This window comes from Balaenoptera musculus, chromosome X, assembly GCF_009873245.2.
Source record: "Balaenoptera musculus isolate JJ_BM4_2016_0621 chromosome X, mBalMus1.pri.v3, whole genome shotgun sequence".
NCBI classification, from domain to species: Eukaryota; Metazoa; Chordata; class Mammalia; order Artiodactyla; family Balaenopteridae; genus Balaenoptera; species Balaenoptera musculus.
The window spans coordinates 53,870,262-53,889,009 of NC_045806.1; the positions used below are offsets into that span (position 1 = coordinate 53,870,262).

At 40.8% G+C, this 18,748-nt stretch overlaps 1 protein-coding gene across 1 annotated transcript in view; it reads left to right on the forward strand.

Annotated features, from left to right (window-relative positions):
- The window catches only part of AR (androgen receptor), a 174,570-nt gene that overhangs the window by 90,222 nt on the left and 65,600 nt on the right, over positions 1-18,748 (forward strand). The window contains exon 2 of the mRNA XM_036840747.1: positions 5,703-5,854. Coding sequence (XP_036696642.1) covers positions 5,703-5,854 — 152 coding nt within the window. The remainder of the gene's footprint in view (positions 1-5,702; positions 5,855-18,748) is intronic.

Sequence of the window (18,748 nt, forward strand, 5' to 3'; positions counted from 1 at the left end):
TGAGGCCCAGCAGCACACTGCCCTCTGTTCACCAGAGATATATGCTCTGATGGTGCCCCCTTGTACATGCATGTGCCCTTCTTTTGTGGCAGGGCTGACTACTGTGGGAATGCTGGTAGGTGGGGTTGGTTCCCAGCCTGTTTGGCTGCCAGGCCCTCCCTTGTGCAGTGGCTGCTGGCTTGATGGTGGGTGGGGCCGGGTCCTGAGTCAGCTGGCTGTGTGGCCCAAGGGTTCCTGGGGCTGATGCCAGCCCCCTGGTGGGTGGGGCTTGGCCCTGGTATAGCTGGCTTCAGATCCTGTTGGGTCCCAGGGCTGGTGCTGGTCTGTGGATGGGGAGGGCTGGGCCCTCGTGCAGCTGCCTCTGTGACCCCAGGAGTCTGGTGCTGGTGCTGACTAGCTGGTGTGTGGAGTTGGGTCCTGATGTGAGAAGATTTAGTATTGTTAAGATGGTAATACTTTCCATGGATTCAAGGCCATCTCTCTCAAAATCCCAACTCACTTCTCAGCAATGGTGTGAGCTGCTTTACCTCCAGAATCTCACTGAATCTTCATAGCAGTCTTGTGAGTTCTATATTTCTTTATGCATTTTGCATGTGAAGAAATTTAGGTAAAATGACTTGTTCAAGGTCATTCTGTTAGAAAGTGGCAGAGATGACCATGAAAACCAGATGTTGTACCTGTATACCTTCCCACTTCAACAAAAGGCGTCATTAAAGAGAATTGGAGAGATATGACATAAGCTCGGGTAATACTTTTAAAAGAAAACATGATTGTCTTCTTGGACAGACAGTTATCAAATTTAGAATCTCAGGCTGTCAGGGGAAAAGTAGCTACAAGTCTTATGTCATTACTTTGCCAATTTTTCTACTGAAATATCCTTTATACCCCCAAAGAAGTAGGCACAAGTGATCTATGAGGAGAAAATAACTTTGAACTCTTTGATTTTTATCTTAAAAATTCATGTAAAGTCTTCATTACATTCCACAATGTGATTAATAAAAATATTTTTTAAATTACTCAATATCAGGAAAAATATGATGCTATGTAAAGATGTTTGGTGGTTTCCTAAATCCCTTCTTGTTTGAAAAGTACAGAGGTATGTATAAAAATGATATACTTTTACACATCTAGACTTTTTTCCTTCTCTCTCCACCTGTATTTACCTTTCCCTAAGAATACTATGTAGCCAAGAAGGATGGTCTTTTCTATTTTAAGACTATAAGACATTTCCCTTTTTTATGGTAAGACAAAAGGTAATGGCATCCTAGACTTATAATGCAGCTACCATGTGGCAGGCATAGAGGGAAGGGCTTAACATTTGTTATTCAATGTAGTTCTCACAAAAGCCCTCAAGGGTAGAAAATATCCCCACTCTCCAGACAAGGCAAGTTGATCTCAGAGAGCCTAATTACTGGGCCCAAGGTTCAGTGGTAGAGGCAAGATATTAACCCAGGTCTGGCTGGCTCAAAAGCCCTGCTGAGTTTACATTCTCTCCCAAACAGGGAAAACTGGTCCGTGACTTTTACATTTCATCCTGGTTCCACAATCACTGAGGGACTTGCTTAAATTAGCCAGACCCCTTAAGGTATCTAAAGTACCCTCAAGTCTGAGAGACAGAGAAAGAGAGGGAGACAGAGAGAGATCAGGGGAGAGAGAGAGAGAGAGACTGAGATTACAGCTGGGTGCCAAGGGTTTCTGAACCCAACTTCCTCATAGTTGAGCTGACGTTTGTAAGCCTATAGCTTCTAGTAAACCACTTTCATTTAATTAATTGTGAAACCATTGGAGAATAGCAAGTCATGTTCTTGTTTGGAAAATTTCCATGCTATGTGGCAGGGCTTTTGCTTCAGACTTCATAAAACTGAATGCCCAGCATTGGAATAATAAGTGAGCACATAACACAGGGGAGGTGGTAAAAAACACAATGTTGCATGCAAATTCTGCACTTACTTATTCTCAAAGCAAACCTTTGCTGTGCTTGCAGTTAGAATGTTATGTAGGGAGATGTTAGAAACTTCTGAGGTTTTTCTTTTAATTTTTTTATTGTGTTCTGTTATAACCATACAAAATACAAGTAACATGCAAGTTACTTATACAGCATAATAATAAAACAAACACTCATGAGCCCTGATTAAGGAACGAGAACATTAACACTATTTTTTGTTCACTAGTTTAACTAACCCCAGGACCTAGAATGGTGCCAGATATGTAGCAGGTGCTTAATAAATATTTTTTTAATGAATGCATAAATCAGTTTGTATCTCCCTTCCTTATATTATTACCCCACAGCCTCCCCTCAGGGATAACCACTGTCCTATATTTGGGGCTTATCACTCCCTGGCATTTTTATGTCTTTTCACATATATATTCCCAAATTATATATTGTTTACTTTTCTTTCTTTTCAAATTCTATGTAATGGAATCATATTGTATGTATGCTATCATGAATTGTCTTTTATGCAACATTAGCTTGTGAGATTCACCTATTTGTAGATATATTCCGTTCCTTGTCATTGCTGAATTGTACTTTATTGAATGAGTATGATATAATTTATCCTTTCTCCTCTCAGTGGATGTTTATCATTTCTGCTTCTATAAACAAAGCTGGTATGTCCATTTCTGCATATGCTTCCTGGTACAAATGTGCACAAGTTTCTCTAGAATGCGAACCTGGGAGAGGGACTGCAGTTGTAATTCTCATTTCCAGTACTAGAAGATCAATCAGTCCATGAGTCACTGCAATGTGCCCTTTGTTCACACTAGGCCAGGGTCAGTGGGAATCCTGTCCAAATCATTTTGCCAGAGAGAGGAGGTAGAGAGAGACTGGCCTGGTAAGGTCAGGAAATATCTCAGACCTCTAGCCAAAGTGGGTTGTAATTAGGAAAAATTCAAATTCTAAAATTGCCTTCATTACTTCTCCTACTCTTCCACCTCCTTTATAGTTATTTTTGTGTGAAGTGTATTTTATTAAATTCATATCTAATAAATAAAATGATGACTTTCTTCAGTCTTTAAGTATTGATTATAAATTTGATTAATTAGATTCTTTTAAATAATTTGTGTTGTATTTTAAATTTTAGTATGGATGAAAATTTCTATTTTTAAAGGCTCTTTCCAAAAAGACCACTTATTTACTTTATGCAGGTTCTCATTTTGTTTATCTAATATTTACTCTTCAATCATATAATAATAATTACTGGCATTACCATCATCATCTCATTCATATATACACATATATACCTTTATACCTGTCAAAATGCATTTCTGTCTTTGAGGTACTTTCTCATTTGTAGCAATATGCACTCTACTTTATTATATCATCTACTATGTTATTTTACAGTTCTTTGCTTCCTGTCTTTCTTCTCTACTAAATAGCAAGTTGCTTAGAGGCAAGGATAATATCTTGATCATCACTATATCCCCAGCACTTAGCCCTGTACCTGGTCCATAGGGCCAGGTGATACTAGTTGAGTTGAATCAACCTATCTAATCTAGACCTTCAGTCTCATAACATGGTTAGCCATTGGTTACAAATCCACACTTTGTAGTCAGACTTACCTCGGATGGTAACCTGGCATTTCCACTTACTAGAGGAGTGATCTTGAACAAGTTTACTTAATTTTCCTGAGCATCAGCTTCCTCTCCTACAATATAGTGATGATACAGAACTACCTGGTAGGGTTGTTTTAAAGATTAAATGAGATGATATATATGAAATAGCTTGGCACATAAAGTGCCTTAATACATGTCCTTTAGATTTTAACTGTATTAGTTACAGAAGTCATAAAGTGTAAGAAGAAGATGAAGACACTTAAAAACAAACAAATATACAACAACAAAAACCCTCTGCATCTTCTCCTTGTTTCATGAATGAGGATGGGGGCACAATTTTTACCCAAGGAAATGACATTTTTAGCCAAAGGAATGACATTCTTAGCTTTTGGCCCATTTGTTTATGGAAAGTGAGCCCTTTTCCTGTGGAACTTGTGGCCCTCTTAGTCTTGGTTTGGTGGACAGACTCCTGCTGGCTTTCCGGTTAAGGTAGGAAAGGGAAGGATTATGGGGAGAAGAGATAGGCCGCCATAATCGGCTGCTGGGTTTGCATATGAGCAGAACTTTCTGAGTGCTTTCTGTTGTACTTGGGATGTGAATAAAAGCTAACATTTGTGTCTTAGAGATAAAGTGCTTGTCAAGTGTAGCCTGAGTGAAAGCCTTCTTTGCTCTTGCCCTGCCAGGGCTGCTCACTGAGCACTGAGAGGAGGATAACCTTTCATACTCTTTTGGGATTCTGATGACTGTGCTGAGTATGATAACCAAAGAGCCATGGGTAGAAAGTGAAGGTGAGTACTGAGAAGACAATAGGGTAATGGAAATTGTGTTAGATTTGGAGTTAGAGAGTCCTGGGCTTGGGTCAAATAGTTTTGAGCTTTCCTTCTCTGAGTCTGACTTTCTTCATCTGATATAATAATGAGAAAAAAATGTCTCACAAAATTGTTTTGAGGAGTTGAAATCACCCAACACAGTGAACAGGCTTATTTTCCTTCCTTCTTTGCTTAGTAAGAAAGAAGTATTCATAAAAATGGTGGCTGCATTCCTGTGGATGAGAGAATATGCAGTTGTCACCTATCTGTGGCAGATTTACCCAAGAAGTCACTTAACATTTTGTTTAATGATTAGACATAGGACATAGAAGAGAAAAATTTGACCTTTGGGTAGTACGAACCATGTTCCATTTGTTTAAATTTGAGTTAATTACCATGAGAGACTAAGAGCTACCTTTCCATTAAGGTTTTAGGATTGGCTTTCTGGCCCTCTCCTTCAGTTCACTTGGAAGGACACAGACACAGATCCTCTTGGAGATAGGCAGTTAAACTAGGTGACCTGTGAAGCTCCATCCTAGCCCAAGGAACCTGAGTATTCAAATGGCTAAGTGTTGAGATGGTTGCCTGAAAGATTTCCAGCATCATTGTGCATCATTACACAATAAAATCTGGCATAGGGATTCTGCTACTTTATGTTATAGAATGTGGGTGGGGGATTTCCATGTGATCTAGATAGACTCCTAAAGAAAGTGAGGGAATGGAAAAAAGACCAAAGAAGACTGGTATGATAATACTAATCATGATCCCTCACTTCTGTATTCATTTCAAGAGCTTTTTATACTTTTGTTTAATTCATACCTCCACTCACACAAGTAGCTCAGTAAGATGGGTGATAATTATTCCTACTTACAGATGAGAGTGAGGCTCAGAGAACTAGAGCAAAGCACATCAAAGTGCTTTGATGCTTAGTCTGGTTTTGCCATAGGTCTCCCTTTGGATAAGGTAAGGTCTTAGGGCTGAGTTCATACCATTTAGTTACTCTGAAATTGTTTCCTGACCACCAACTTAAGTTAAAGACTTTAACCTCAGGTTTCTGCCTTCATCCTTCCCTCATGTAGATATAGCCCATGGGATTGGCTGATTCCAGAGAACTTCTCACATGCTTTCACAGGATCCAAAAGGGCTCTGTCCATATGACAGGAAACCCTACAAACATAATCCCTAGGAGAAGTCCAAGGAAAATTCAGCTTCACCCTGACTCAGTTAAGCAATAAATAATAATTTACACGTGCACTTTACTGCTGAAGACTTCAGACTTCTACCCTCCTGTTTCTGTCAAGTACTGACATGTGTTGCATTGTTCCTCTTGGGTCTTTTCAGTTTGGAGACTACCAGGGACCATGTTCTGCCCATCGACTATTACTTTCCACCCCAGAAGACCTGCCTGATTTGTGGGGATGAAGCTTCTGGCTGTCACTATGGAGCTCTCACTTGTGGAAGCTGCAAAGTCTTCTTTAAAAGAGCCGCTGAAGGTAAAGGGTCTTGGACACTAACTTCTGTTTCCCTTTCTCCTTTATCTTCTAAAAAGAGACACCAGTCTATCAGGACCCAGGATTTTATCATCTCTGAGACAAGGTAACTGGCAGGGCTGGTTCAAAGAACCTAAGAGCCTTAAAAAAAGTCAGTTTTCATACTTGCTGGTCCCCTGGCTTTGGCAGCCTTGGTAGTATAGGCAATGTAGGCAATGAAGGTGGTCCCAGCTGGTGATTGGAGCTTGGTGGGTCCTAGGAATGAAAGAAAAATTAATGATTTGAAAAGATTTAATTTCCTCCTTGCTTGTGTTCCATTCTCCTGCCTAGTGAGGGAAAAAATTGTCCTTATTAGAGAGGTTAGAAGTGGAGAAACCCCAACCGAATCCCCAGCCTGTTTTCTGTGGTGAATACGAAACTGTTCCTTCGTGAAGGCTTCCTGGCCTCGGCCCCAGAAAGGAAGTGTTCTCACTGTTCAGCAGACCATCAGTCTATGCACCTGCTCCCTCCTGCTGCTGCATCCTTGGGGCCTCTTTGCATTAATAGCTCCTAGGTAGATAAGGACCCAAAGTGATGAAACATTTTTATTCTCTCCAGAGACTTGCCCTCAGGACCTGTCCATTGGTCCAGAACCATAAGCTAAGTTGCATCTTATATTTGGCTAAGTGGGCTCAAACCCTGGCTCCTTAGTATTATTTAGCTTAAAACAATTAATGTCTGCTTAGCCCCCACAGGTGCTCAGGCTGCATCTTACAGCAGGAACTCACACTTCCAGACCTCCTATATATACTAGTGCCTCCTTCCTTCCCAATCTCCCTGGGCTTAAGCCTCCTACCCATCCACTTCATTCCACATCCTGTACTAAGGGCTTTCTTCTCAAAGGGATGCTGATGAACAGTTTCTAGACAGAGATGCTCTGCTCTGGGAGCAGACCCAGTTGCTAAACACCACTATTTACTCCTGCCTCCACTTTCCACAAAGGAAGTACTTCCTGCCAAGACCTTTTTCTTCCTTCTCACTGGCCTAGAAGTTTTGAGTTCCAAGTCAGAATCAAAACAGACAGCTTTTCCTTATATAAAGGCTACAATCCCTGAGGACAGTCTTGAACGTGGTAGGTATATAGGCCACACCTTTCAGCAGGAATATGATGACACCCACCAGAGGACAGCAGAAGCACCACAGAGTTCTTGGCATCTAGAGAAAAGGTAGAAAGTGTGTTCCCTTTAACTGGCCTCCCTGTTGATAGCCAATTGGAATGATGATTATCTTTTCACCATTTTAGCCAGATGGCAGGAATACCTATAAAATGGAAAGCTATTTTGTTTTCTTCAAGTCCCCCAGGCAACAAGGAGACAGCTAACATTTAGTATTAATGAAAATATGCTGCATGTTCCACCCATAGCCTTGAGTGACGCATTGCTACTGCTTACACTGGGCAGTATGAAGTCCAGGGCACCAGTGCCTAGGCGTAGGCAGTTTGGAAAGAGACAGAGAGCAGTGTCTTCCTTTCTTAAGAGTACTCACAAAAGAATGGCTGTCAGAAAAGGAAATGAGGAGTAGCTCCAAAGACTTCAGATCACCCCAACTTCTCCAGTGAGAACCTGTCTCTTCCCCATACCCTGTCATCGGGTAGGCCCTATCTATAGAGCAGAGAATGAACCACAGCACCCATCTAGAGCTAATGTGTCAGTAAGCCCAGGCACCACAGTAATAGCAGCCATATTAGATGGGAAAAGAGTTCAAGAAAACAAGAAAAAAGCAAATTCAATTGTCAGATAGATTAGATTGTATTTGATGCTGCCTTTGGGTTTTACAAATCTGGGTCATGATATTGTTGCTTTTGGAAAACAGTGGGAATGATCAACCATATTGTGAAAGAGAAGATTTTGCTGTCATAACTATTCCACATGGGAGCTTTCTGAGGAAGTTAAGGCTGAAGGAGGGAGGCAGGCAGAAGGGCAGCTGGCAGGGCTGCCTGGGAGGAGCTCTGCTATTATGTGGATCTTGGACTATTTGAGAACAAGGAAGCTGGGGGGAGGGGTAATCACTCATATTACTGAGCACTTGGAAATCCAGCAAGGTCTCAAAATTCTTCAGTCCCTAGAATCACTTGTTAGGGAAACTTGGTGATATTTTATTTGAGAAAATGAGACTCTATGAACTCATGGAGCCAAATGCTCTTAACTGCTTGAAATATTAAAATCTCCAGTGGATTCATTGCAAAACTATGGAGCCCATTGGTTCCTTTGGAATGTGAACCCCAGGTTCCAGTCCTGAGCCCTTTGAGGGACAGGAGAATGTGGTTTAAGAAAAAACATGAAACAAAGCAAAAAAAAAAGTATTGGTGTTTTCTTTCACCTCCCATCTGTAAAGCTTGGTAGCTGGAGTTTACTGCCATTATTATCTCTATTTGAAGGCAAAGGGCTGTCTTATTACCTGCAGAGAACATTTATTGATTTTTTTTTTTACAATGTGTCTTTATTGCCCAAATGGCCTTTCTGAAGGTGATTGTGAATCTGCCTTGTTGAAACTTGGAATTCCACCTGTCTTGGAGGGAGTGGGAGCACAAATCTTTTCTTCCTCATTTGTCGTTGTCAGTAAGCTCAGATGGAGTATTCAGAGTGTTGATTACCACTTTATTCATGGTTTCAGAAATCTCTGGACTGGGCACAGGTACAAGACTTAAAAGCCTGGCACGTCAGACAGAAATCCATTTCTAGCTTTGGTAGTTCATAAACCATGAAGCTTTAATGCTGTCATTGGTGCAAGGCTCAGCACAGAGTCGATTGTAATCTAGCCAGATTTTCCTGTTGAGGAGGAAGAAGAGAAGAGAGCCCCACATTTTCTCATTGTCAGTAATGCTGGAAGTTTGGGGTGATGGTGAGGCTAGTCAGGGAAGGATCTGAATATTTTGAGATTAAAAAATAATGGTAATAGGTCAAGGGGGTAAAAACCACTAAAATCTTGCTTGATGGGAACTTAGTGAAAGAATGTGTTTGTGTATGTGTGTGTGTGTGTAAGCGCATTTGAGTGGATGATCTGTGGGTTTGAAACGGGCATGTAGAGAATCAGTTAGTGGTGGGTGGGTGGGATGAGTGGGGAGGTGAAAGGGGAAGGCATGTTAGATGCTATCAAAAAGGCCAGGAAGTCAAAGGAAGGTGATATCCATGAGCAGGGTAGGGGCTCAGAGGGGGTTTAGTTGTGTGACATTGGATAAGAAAATTTCCCCCTTTGGACCTCAGTTTTCCCTGTCTGTAAAATAAGGGAGTTAAACTAGATACTTTTAAAATGCCTTTTCAGCTTACGCTTTTTGTGACAATTCTACAAGTTCCAAACACCATCACTGTTAATTTCAGCAAACACACATGCATTTATACCTGTATGCATGTTTGGTGTTGCCTTCCTAGAAGATGGTGAATCCTAGCTCCCATTCTCTTAAAAAAATCAATCTTCAGATGGGGATAGAGCCAGCTGAGAGAGTGCACTGTGGATGGGCTGGGTTAAAAGTCAGGACTCTGAGATTCCCTCTTCTCCCAGCATTATGACCATGGCTGGATAACTTCCTTTCTTTTCCATTTTCTCATCTGGAAAATCAGGATATGAATCCTCATCTCTACCTCATCATGTTTCAAAGAGGGTTAATTAATTCATCATGTGCATTATGTGCTCAAGAATTTACTATTTTTCAGACATTTTCTAGTAAAACATTGGAGATTGTACATCCATTTGTTTTGTACACATGGAGCACTGTTTGGTACACATCATAAAATTGAAACTGTAGTTTACATTCTGAACTCAAAGAATTACACCATCCTCACTGATGTTTACAATATGTCCCAATTTAGTATCCTTGGCAAATTTTATATAAGTATGGCTTTGATTCTTTCTCTTGCCCCAGGTTTTTGTGAGGGAAGAAATGTAAGTGAACCCTTATTGAACTCTTTCTGTCCTTTAAATCTACTCTTTCCCACCTCAACTCATGTGGAATTGAATGTTACTTCTTGTTTGGAGTCTTGCAGAGAGTTTTTGGTGCATATCAGTGTCCCCTTCACTCCCTGACTTTCGGAGGAACATTTCCCAAGGGCAAGTTAACTCTGCTAGGAGGATCTACTTGCAACTTCAACAGAGCCTTAATCAGGTATCTTTGGCCAAGAAGTTGACTGATCCTGATTGCACGAGTCCTAGAGGTTTTTTCACAAAGCTCCTATTATCTTTTATCTGTCTCTGGTGTTCTTAAATATCATAGCCAGACTTTAGATTAGGGGGTCAGCAAACTTTTTTCTATAAAGGGCCAGATAGTAAATATTTTAGACTTTGTGGCCTATATGGTCTCTGACTGTACTATTCAACTCTGCCTTTGTAGCATGAAAGCAAACCTAGACAAAACTAATGGGTTTAGCTGTACTACAGTAAAACTTTATGGGCACTGAAATTTATATTTCATTTAATTTTCACATGCCTTTAAATACTATTTTTTTATTTTTTCCAACCATTTAAAATGTAAAAATCATTCTCAGTTCTTGAGCCACACAAAGACAAGCAGCACATTGGATTTGGCTGGTGAATTGTAGTTTGTTGACTCTTGCTCCTGTGCTTACAAATCTGCATAGTAAATGTTGCTCTTTCTGGTCTCCTGGTGTCTTAGCAACTCTCTAGATTATCTAATTTTCAACATTCTTCTGAGTTGGCCAGTCAAAGTTTGTTCCCCTTGCTTGCCTAGAATGCCTGGTCTGGTGGCATCTAGGTCCTGAGCTTTTTTCACTAAACAGGAGAAAAATAAACAAATCTAGGAATGCTACAAGAGGATACTTTTGTTCTGATGATCTTGCTGATCACTCACCCTTGCAATACGCAGAGGAGAAGTTGAAAATATTCTACACATTTTCTTTTTAGACTTTTGTACTGTAACCATGTGGATAACTATAAAATATATATGAATGAGTTTTGATGGATGCCACATATACCCCAGATGGTAAAGAGGAAGAGCTTTGGGGACTATCTGGTACTAAGCATTATGGAAAAACTCTCTGTCTCATAGAAAGTAAGGCCCAGGTGGCCAGTTGAGTTATGAATCTACCATATATTTCCCCATGATTCTTTGTCTTTACACATTTGCTGGCTTAATTCTGGTCCTCCTCATCACAAGACTAGACCACAGGCCTGCAGAATAAGTAATTTAGCTCTATAACTCATTCCAGTTGATGCCCACCCAAGTCTCTTATTAGAGCCCAATTTGGGAGCCATGTCAAGAATTTGCCATTGCTGGTCTATAGTGCCCTGTGGCTGCTTATTTATAGCATGTGCATTTTATGAAACAATGATTAACATGAAATTTCTGTGTCACTTGCAAGATCTTCTGAGTCCATTATCTCACTCCACCTTGCCTTATTATTCCCCAGTGTGTTATATTTTTAAAGCCCGTCCATATACTGCAGCCAGAAGCTTTTTTAATCCCTCACAGAATCTCTTGATAATTGTGAAACTCTGGGTGGTAGATTTTAGCAGTTGGTTGCTCTTGCAAGGGTGTTAGACCCCCTTTTTCTTCAGAGGTAGGAGTTATTTCTTACTTCTCTGATCTCTAGTCTAGTCCCATGGCAAGAAACACACTGTCCCTCATAATAACTGAATTCTGGGAGAAGCCGTTATTTCAAAAAACAATCTCTTCAGTTATAATAGTCATGTGTGCATACTTCTGGAACCTATTTTTCAGGTGTTCACGCTCCTTCTCTTCATGGCTAGGTAACTGCCCTCAGCATTCCAAGGAGGCAGGTAATCTTTTTACCTGCCAGAAGAGAGCACAGAAAAGGAAACTTCCTCCTATCCAAAGAAGGAAACTGGGATTTGGAGGTGAATGATTCTTTATAAAGGGAGCAAAGAGATTAGAATTCTCAGTCCGTTTGCTTCCAGCCCATGTTGTGACTCCTGATACATCCCACTGAAATCACCACAGCTTCTGGCTAGACTGGTGCCTATATTTTACTGAGTACGTCATAAGAACAGGCCTGGTGGTAATCTACTCATGCATTCAGTCAGTATACATTTGCTGGGTGCTTACTACACATGAGATACTAGGCTCACATACTCAAGATACAGAGCCTGCCTGAAGGAACTTAGTGATCATAACCCTGGACACCTTTAAATTTCTTCAGTGGATGAAGAGCTTTCATATCCAATTTCCATTGAACTTCCCAACCACCTAGAACAGAGGAAGAGGTCATCCTCCTTATTTTCCATGTAAGCAAACTGAGGTTTTGTCAGTTAATCAACAGGTAGTAAGTGGACTATCTGGATTTAAACCCAGGCCTTCTGGGTCCAATGCTAGCAGTCACTCTCTTACAGCACAGCTACCCCTCAAATATATAAGCATACTAACCTAAAGCAGAAAGGAAGTGCAATGCCTAGGCAAACAAGAAAAACAACAGTGAAGAGGAACAATAGAGTCAGAAATGAAAGAATTTATGAAAGACTTAAGTACTGTGGGGAGAAACCAAGGAGCCAATGAGTAGCACCAACATCACAGGGAGCTTTCTTCCTAAAAAAGCTCCAAATACTTAAAAGAGCTCCAAATACTTAAAACTCTTCATTAGGTAGGGCCAGGGACATGTGAGTAATAGTCCTTCTGCCAACTCCTACTCTTCAGAGGGAAAGTTCTGATTCTGATGAAACCAGGCTTGATAGCTCTTAATTCACTCTCATCACACAACCACAGAACAGGAAGCATGATTTAACACCTGTGCACATGAGAATTTTACTCCTCACTACCAAGCTAAGGGAAGAACTCAGAGACAGGGTGTATGGATACAGATGGTAGAATCATGGTTCCTGGACTCTTTGCTTTGAGCCTTCTCAGAGAAGTGTGCCACAGAATGTTTTCCATGGGGCCAGGAGCAAGAGAACTCCATTCCCCTCCTCTTTGATGTCATAAACCAGAAAATATTGTCTTTCAGGACAGAGCTAAAAATTGAGGCAAAATCTTCTTCTCTTTTATCAGGGTTTTAAATTTTTAATTGTCCTTCCTCTCCTGGTTCACCTCATAGTGTAGACGGACCATGATTTCACTGTGGTACTTGGATATGGGACCTGGAGACTGTGAGCCTCTTATAGGTCCATAAGTTAGATAACCACATTTCTACAGTCCCATGTTCACAAGTTCTTTCACTTTCTGGGCAGTTGACTCAGCCATGAGTTATTTAATGAAAAGACTTAAAAGATTTGCAGTACTTGGAATCACAGGATCTTTAAATGCTAACCTGTTAAAATTTGAAGGAAGAGAACTCAGAAATCTAAAAATTTGACCAAGTCATTTTATATATGAGGAAACTGAAGCCCAGAGAGAGGAAGTGACTTTTCCAGGTTCATAGAACATATAAACGGCAGAAATGAGGGTCTCCCAGCCATTTCTTGCTTCTTGTCTGAGGGGTTCTCCAGCCTCACAGCTGATCAGCAGAGCTTCAGAGATTGTTGCCTTGGAACCTCCAAGAATTGTGTGAGGCAGCATAATAAACCTTTAACTTGACTGCAGGGATATCTAAAATTGCGATTTGATGACTGGCACTTTCCCCAGATAACATCCATTTATTCAACAAACAGTCAATGCTTACTTATTGTGTACACTAGACCTATACCAGGCACTGGGATAAGAGGTAACAACAAAAACTAGTCATTGAACACTCAGTATGTATTAGTTGCTTTGTAGACATTTTCTCATTCGATCCCCACAATAACCCTATGATGTAGGTATTATCATTAGCCCTATTTGCGAATGAGGGAACGGAGGCACAGAAAAGTTAAAGTGACTTGCCCAAAGTCATATAACTTGTTAGTGGCTGTGGAGTGAATATGACACAGAGTTTCCAACATAATAGAGTAAAATAAGTGCTGTACTAGAAGTAAGTACACAATCCACTGAGCAGACAGAATAAGAGAATGAGTTATTTTACCTGGAATGTTTAAGAAAGCTTCAAAGAGGAGTTAAGGGTTGATTTAGGTCTGAAGGGATGCGTAATAGTTTGCCAAGTACAAAAGGTAGGAAGTGAACTTCAGGAAGACAGGACTTCAGGAACAGACTGACCAAAGACAGGGCTGCGTGAAAGTTGGATGCTTGTTTTAGGAACATTTTGGAGTCCCGAAGTGGTTGAGGGGAACCTCATCAGATGCAGCAGGTCCCTTGACCAGCCTTCAGTTAGCCTTTTATGCCTGCACCCCCCACCCCGATGCTGAGCTGTACATCGCTCTCCTACTCTACTCTCTGGGCTTTTTGGAAGCACACTGCTATCTAGGTAGTGGAATAAGATGCAGTGCAAGAGCACCAAATGGGGCTCTGGTTCTGCCATTGACTTACTATGTGGCCTTAGGCATGTCTCATTCCTTCTTTTCACTTCAAATCTCCATCTAAATAATAAAAGCGTTGAACTAAATGATCTTGAATATTTTAGCAATAAATCTATAGCAACCTAAATCTTTAACAATAAATCTCTAAAATTTTATAGATACTCCAGATGTTTCTATTGGCCAGTGGTTCACTTTATATGCATCAGCCTTGGAAAATAGACCTGAACCCAATCCTTAACTCCAAGACTTAATAGATATGCAGCCTTGAGCAAGTCACTTAACTTCTTTGTGCCTCTGTGAAGATAGTAAAAGGTCACAAGGTTATTGTAAGAACTAAATGATATGTAACACAGCTCCAGTGCCCAATAAGTTTTGGTTCCTTCTACTGGAGTGAAGCCTTGGTCATTGGCACACATACACTTATGGTGTTCCCTGGGTAGCAGAAAGGAGAGATGGCAGATAGTATTTATGATAGTTCTCTGGTAAAGAAGGCTTTGGGTTGGTGTAAGGTTCTCAAACAACCACTTATCTTCAGTGTTACTTAATTGGTGATCCGAAGGGCCAGTAGCATTTGTATAAGAACATAGCAAAGGTCAATCTCTTCCTCTTTCCTCTTGGCCTCCCAGGGCACTATGAGTAACATTCCCCAGAAAGCCCAGCAAGCATGTGTTCATCGCCTCTCTTGAGTTTTGGGCTTTGGACTCGAAAGTGTCAGAGCTCTCTGTGTATCTTTGTCTGCAACAAGATTTGTCTGACCTCCCTGGTAAATTCAGATCCATAGCCACAGGTCAGGAGAAAAGCTAAGGGAGGTCATAAATTATCTTCCACATTCTTCAGCCATTGGTTTCCCTCATCCAGCCAGAGGCGTGTCTTAAAAGTATGTTGGGGTCAGATTCAATAGAAACCTGAGCCAGCACCTGTGTAAATAAAATTTTAAGGCTTCTTTTCCTGAAGCCGGATGGATATTTTTTAAAACCAAGCTGGACTGTATTTTATCTAGAGTGCTGTCTCCTATATTCTTAGTGCTTTGGACCCCTTGGAGGAATGTAGTCTGGTTGTAGTGTTATTGTTTTGTTTATTATTTGTGAGGGAGGGGCATTTATTTCAAACATTGGATAATGCCTTGGTATGGCCTGTGACTTCACTGTGTATAAAATGAAACTGGTGATGTACCGTCATTCATTCTGCCTCCCATAGATTGGCTTTATATCCCTCCATCCACGCCCGCTCTTCAATTTTGATCCTTTTAAAAGCCAGCCAACAAGGTTCCTTAAAAAACTAAAAATAGAACTACCATACGACCAAGCAATCCCACTACTGGGCATATACCCTGAGAAAACCATAATTCAAAAAAAGTCATGTACCACAATGTTCATTGCAGCTCTATTTACAATAGCCAGGACATGGAAGCAACCTAAGTGTCCATCATCAGATGAATGGATAAAGAAGATGTGGCACATATATACAGTGGAATATTACTCAGCCATAAAAAGAAACGAAATTGAGTTATTTGTAGTGAGGTGGATGGACCTAGAGTCTGTCATACAGAGTGAAGTAATCAGAAAGAGAAAAACAAATACAGTATGCTAACACATATATACGGAATCTAAGGGGAAAAAAAAAGGTCATGAAGAACTTAGTGGCAAGACGGGAATAAAGACACAGACCTACTAGAGAATGGACTTGAGGATATGCGGAGGGGGAAGGGTAAGATGTGACAAAGTGAGAGAGTGGCATGGACATATATACACTACCAAACGTAAAATAGATAGATAGCTAGTGGGAAGCAACCGCATAGCACAGGGAGATCAGCTCGGTGGTTTGTGACCACCTAGAGGGGTGGGATAGGGAAGGTGGGAGGGAGGGAGATGCAAGAGGGAAGAGATATGGGAACATATGTATATGTATATCTGATTCACTTTGTTATAAAGCAGAAACTAATACACCATTGTAAAGCAATTATACTCCAATAAAGATGTTAAAAAAATAAATAAATAAAATTAATTAATTAATTTAATAAAATAAAAGAAATTTTTAAAAACCCAAAAATACAGCCAACCCAAACCAGCATGTAACATACTACTTATCTCTAAGTCCTAACTGAATCACCTTCAGATCTTGTCCAAAACCCTAAATGGGGAAAGGAGGTTAGCACCTTGCCTAAGGCCCCCTGGGCCCATCAGTAAGTGGGTATCCAGTCCTTGAGGTCCCTTAGCTCTGCTCAGCTTCAGAATAGAGACAGGATCCTTCATGTGTGTTGCTTATGATTAAAGGCCTCCTACTTCCCACTTTCCTACCGCACCTCTTCTGCCACCCCACCTCTATAGCTTCCATGGCTCCCCAGAAACTCCTCTGTAACCCATGTCACTCGGAAAGAGATTTTCTTGTCTCTTTTGCAATTTCATGAAGACTAGCTAGCAAGTTTAGGTTCAGATTTTGCTTCCATGGGAGGAGAGATAGATGGAGAAAACAATAGAAAGGGGTTTGGAGATGTGGAATGATTTCTCACCTATGTAGTGAGCCCTACAAAAATATTGAAATGTTCTCTACTCAGAAACCCTATTGATATAGGGGTAAAAGATTTGATTTGAGTCCAACATTTGTTGACTCTGTGATCTTGGGAAAATGACATGTCCTCTGTGAGCCTTAGTTTTCTCACTTTTAAAATTGGGATAATGATGACCACCAGAGAAATTCTAAGGATTACGTGAGATAAGGCAACTAGAAGTTTTCTTACATAGTGCCAGACTTTCAAAAAAAGTGAACCAAGCACTCTCGACAATGCCTCTTAACGTGTGAATGAGAAATCAGCTCCACATCAAATTTCAGCATGTTTCCAGGGGTCCCATGATTTCACTGTAGAAATGCAAGTATGAATTAAATAACTCACCTGTTGCTATTTACATGGATAGTTTGATAGTAATTATTTTTAGACATGTGACATATTTCAGACATAATTCAGACTGTAATAGTTTTGCAGCTTTGCAGATGTATTCATTACCAATTACCAAAGACCTAAAAGGAATTAGCTAGAGCTATGAGGGGTAGCACAAAAGTAGACAACACAGGGCTCCCTGGGACCTGTCCCTTGGTTAGAGGGAACTCTGGATTATAGGCATTTGTATTCATATAGTCTAGTGTCAGGGAAGAAGAGCTGGAGGTGAGTAGCTTTCACTCATTCATTTTTTTAACACACATGTATTGTATGAGGCCCTATGTGGGCCCAGAGATGAGTATGAGATGGCCCTGTCCTCAGGGAGCTTCTAGTCTGGTGGATGTGCCCTCCAAGGTCAGCTACAGTTTTACACTACACAGGGTATTTAAGTTCAGCAGAAGCAGTGTGATGAGACAAGGGAGAGAAAAATCTACAGGCATAGCTTCTCATACCCAAGGACAACCCTGACCAAAGCTGGCACAGTTTGAGGGAACTGTTCCCATGAGCAGGTCTGGAAGCTTTATCAACAACAACAAAAAAATAATGATGGGGCTTTCCCGGTGGTGCAGTGGTTGAGAATCTGCCTGCCAATGCAGGGGACACGGGTTTGAGCCCTGGTCTGGGAAGATCCCACATGCCGCGGAGCAACTAGGCCCGTGAGCCACAATTACTGAGCCTGCGCGTCTGGAGCCTGTGCTCCGCAACAAGAGAGGCCGCGATAGTGAGAGGCCCGCGCACCGTGATGAAGAGTGGCCCCCGCTTGCCGCAACTGGAGAAAGCCCTCGCACAGAAACGAAGACCCAACACAGCCAAAAAAATAAATTAAAAAAAAAATAATAATAATGATAATAATGATGGTGATAGTTATAGCAGCTAATATTTACTGAACATTTTCTGTGTTAGACGCTACACTAAGTGCTTACTTAATCTTCACAACAATGTTATGAGATAGTAGATACTGTTACTACCCTTATTTTACATATGGGGAAACTGAGGCTCAAGGACTAAGGGAACAGGAAGGGAACTAATTCATCTCAGTTCAACAAACATTCAGCATCTTATATGCCAGGACTGTGCTAAGTGCTAGAGAGAGAGAGATGAGTAAAACACACTCTCAGTCCAGAGGGAGCAAACCAATAAGTGCACAGTGAGGCTAATATATTCCAGGCCTTCTGCTTGATGCTGCGAACTCAGTGATGAATGATACACAGTCCTTCTTGCAAAGATCTCAAAGTTTATTGGGGGATATCAATGTGGAAACAAAAATTATATACTGCTGTGAGAAGTGTCATAAGAGAGATAAGTGCAAAATGGGACAGAGATTGTGCAGCAAATGATTGGTTTAAATCAAAGGCCAAAAGAAGCAATGTTACTAAGAATCATAGAAAAACTGATTGATTTAAATCAACCCCCCCCCAAATAAAAAACAGTGTTATCTAATGTTATTCAGGCTTGGTCAGTTATTTTCCATTTTTCATTCTATCCCTAAAATGGATGATCAGTATTATTTCCCATGGAAGGATGATGAAATACTATCAAACTATACTATTAAACTATCCCTTTATCCCATCGCATGCCCACACTTTCCCCTTCCTCACCTTTACTCAGGCTACATCCCTCTACCTCAAATG